Source organism: Colobus angolensis, unplaced genomic scaffold (assembly GCF_000951035.1).
Source record: "Colobus angolensis palliatus isolate OR3802 unplaced genomic scaffold, Cang.pa_1.0 Scaffold40, whole genome shotgun sequence".
In the NCBI taxonomy this organism is placed as follows: domain Eukaryota; kingdom Metazoa; phylum Chordata; class Mammalia; order Primates; family Cercopithecidae; genus Colobus; species Colobus angolensis.
In genome coordinates, this window is record NW_012117377.1 from 9,239,606 (window position 1) to 9,242,661 (window position 3,056).

A 3,056-nucleotide genomic window follows, 5' to 3' on the forward strand; every position below is an offset into this window, starting at 1 on the left:
TTTGTATTTTTAGTAGAGACGAGGTTTCACCATGTTGGCCAGGATGGTCTCGATCTCCTGACCTCGTGAGCCGCATGCACAGGGCTTCCCCCTCACCCCCCATGGCTTTTTATGTCCTTGAAAAAGAACTAAGATAACTGAAATGTGCCACCATGCCCAGCAATGATTTTCTTTTTTTTTTTTTGAGATGGAGTCTCGCTCTGTCGCCCAGGCTGGAGTGCAGTGGTACAATCTCGACCACTGCAAGCTCCACCTCCCGGGTTATCGAACACTCTCCTGCCTCAGCCTCCCGAGTAGCTGGCGTGACCCACCGCGCCTGGCATTATTTTATTTGTTGTAGAGACAGGGTTTCACCATGCTGCCCAGGTTGTTTCACACTGTTTTAATCCAGGCTGGTTATGAACTCCTGGGCTCAAGCAATATACACACCTTGGCCTCTCAAAGTGCTAGGATTATGGGCTGAGCCACTACACCCAACCTCTATATCATGACTTCTTTCATGGCGAGTAAGGTGACTGGAACGAGTGTAGGCTTTACCGCATCTCTTACATTCATAGGGTTTTTCTCCAGTATGAATTCTTTCGTGGAGGTGAAGGGAACTGAGGCGACTGAAGGCTTGGTCACATTGTTTACATTCATAGGCTTTCTCTCCAGTATGAGTACTTCTATGGTTACAAAGGGAACTCAAACGACTAAAGGCTTTGCCACACTGTGTACATTCATAGGGTCTCTCTCCAGTATGAATGCTCCCATGGTAACGAAGGGAAGTGGAACAGCTGAAGGCTTTATCACATTTGGTACATTTATAGGGTCTTTCTCCAGTGTGAGTCCTTTCATGTGTCTTAAAAGAACAAGAGAATCTGAATGTTTTTCCACATTCCTTACATTCGTAGGGTTTCTCTCCAGTGTGAGTTCTTTCATGTATTAGACAAGAACCGGAAACAGTGAACGCTTTACCACATTGTTTACATTTATAGGGTTTTTCTCCTGTGTGAGTTCTCTGATGTCTTTCAACTGAATTGAGAAAATAAAAAGCTTTCCCACATATTGTACATTTATAAGCTGGATTTCCACTGTGCATTATCATGTGTCTTCTAACACCTGGAACAGAAACGAAGAATTTGCCACACTGTTCACATTTATATTGCTTCTCTCCATATGGTTTGTATCCTGAGTGAGCTAGAATGTGCCTGTTAAGGAGGGAAAGACGTACAAAGACTTTTCCACAAATACTGCATTCACATTGTTTTAATCCAGAAGAAATGTTCTCATTCAGATCAAGATCTGGAATGTGGCTGACAACTTCTCCATACTGACTACTGTCTTTGCTTTCACACAGTCTCTGTACCACATGATTTCTGTAAAAAATGACAAGCACATTATTATTGGTTGGTTTATTAATAGCTTTCTACTTATTAATAGGTCTTGGACTTACACTGCTACCAATACCAGGGAAAATGCTTTTTTTTTTTTTTTTTTGCCATGACTGAATTATTTGAAAGTAAATGGGTTACTACTGAAAACACAGCTACCACCTGCATGGCTATGACCAAAATAGTAACATTCATATACACAATTTTGTAGTACTATTTTCGAGTAAACTGTTTTCCAAACACTGACTGCTACACTGAAGTACGTCACATTTTGGGTGAAATTTTTCTAAAAAGAAATAAATTTCAAGTGACTCTTATTTGTTGTGATTGCTTGTTTTTAAGTTCATGACATGCTAAGATTCCTTCAGAGGACTTTATTTCCTCTTCTCAGTGCAAATTACCTTATATCTTTCTCAGGTTTTTCGAAGTGATCCTCAATATTCTGGTCTTTCCATTTGTTTCCTAAAATGCAGACCCACAAAATTATCGTGAATTAATACAAACTATAGAAACATGACTAGATTTCATGTTCATTATACACAGTGCCCATGCCTGATTTCTTCACCAAATCATTCCTTTGCCCCATTCCAAATCACAAATAGCACTGATGATAGGGAAATACTTCTGTAATTCAGTGAAATGTGTTGTCATTCTCACCTACAGAAGCCAGGTTCCTGCAGGTTTCCTGCATCACTTCCCTGTAGAGATTCTTCTGAGAAGAATCTAGCAAAGCCCATTCCTCCTGGGTAAAGTTCACAGCCACATCCTCAAAAGCCACGGAGTCCTAGAACATTCCACACATGTGTATAGAAGGATGGGTGAGACTGACAGCACTGGGAATTTATACTCAATCCATAAGCTGTTTACATGATTCTAAAATTTCCAAGCATTTTTTCTGTGACTTGATTGTCACAACTCTTACTCTGTTCACACATACTCCCTCCCACACAGCAGTACTATTGCTAGAATTGAACTATTCAAAGATACAAAAGCAAAGTAGAAACTCCCATCTTATTAGAGAATCCAGGCAGTAAGATGTGCTGCTAGGCGTTACCTTTTAACTTCACTTTGTACATTTCTAGTATCTGTCATACTAAAGTCCTACTTGATGAGCGTGAGTTAATATTATCAGTCCTGAGACTCTTATTCTTAAAAATGCCTGCTCGCAAAGTTCAATCTTTGTTTGTATGAGTAACTTATATTTTGAAAGGGATTCCACCAACCTAAGTAATAAGAATGACTCACTGCATCTAAATGGCTTATGCAATATATTTGCCAAAACTTTTTCTGCTGAAGGTCTATTATTTTGTGTCACTGCAGTGGTGCTCAGGGAACCAGACACCAAAACACAGTCTGAACAGGAAGCGTTCAATGAGTTTCCCTGGAAGACAATATTTCATATGTGCTGTCACTTGTTAACTGGGGAGTTGAGCCCATTCCTTGTGATTACACCAAGAGAGAATAGGCTTATAAATTTAATTTAGTAATTAAAACCAATAATTGATATTTAACAATACTAATACAACAATTTTTAAAATTTCTATTGCACAATGTCAAGGCAGAAAGGAATAAGAGAAAATATGACACATGTTTTTTTTTTTCTGAGACGGAGTCTCGCTCTGTCACCCAGGCTGGAGTGCTGTGGCCGGATCTCAGCTCACTGCAAGCTCCACCTCCCGGGTT

At 39.9% G+C, this 3,056-nt stretch overlaps 1 protein-coding gene across 1 annotated transcript in view; it reads right to left on the reverse strand.

Annotated features, from left to right (window-relative positions):
• Positions 1–412: 412 nt before the first annotated feature.
• The window catches only part of ZNF669 (zinc finger protein 669), an 8,393-nt gene continuing 5,749 nt past the window's right edge, over positions 413–3,056 (reverse strand). Inside the window, exons 2-4 of the mRNA XM_011955739.1 lie at positions 2,031–2,157; positions 1,775–1,835; positions 413–1,358 (exon numbers count right to left, since the gene is read on the reverse strand). Coding sequence (XP_011811129.1) covers positions 413–1,358; positions 1,775–1,835; positions 2,031–2,157 — 1,134 coding nt within the window. The remainder of the gene's footprint in view (positions 1,359–1,774; positions 1,836–2,030; positions 2,158–3,056) is intronic.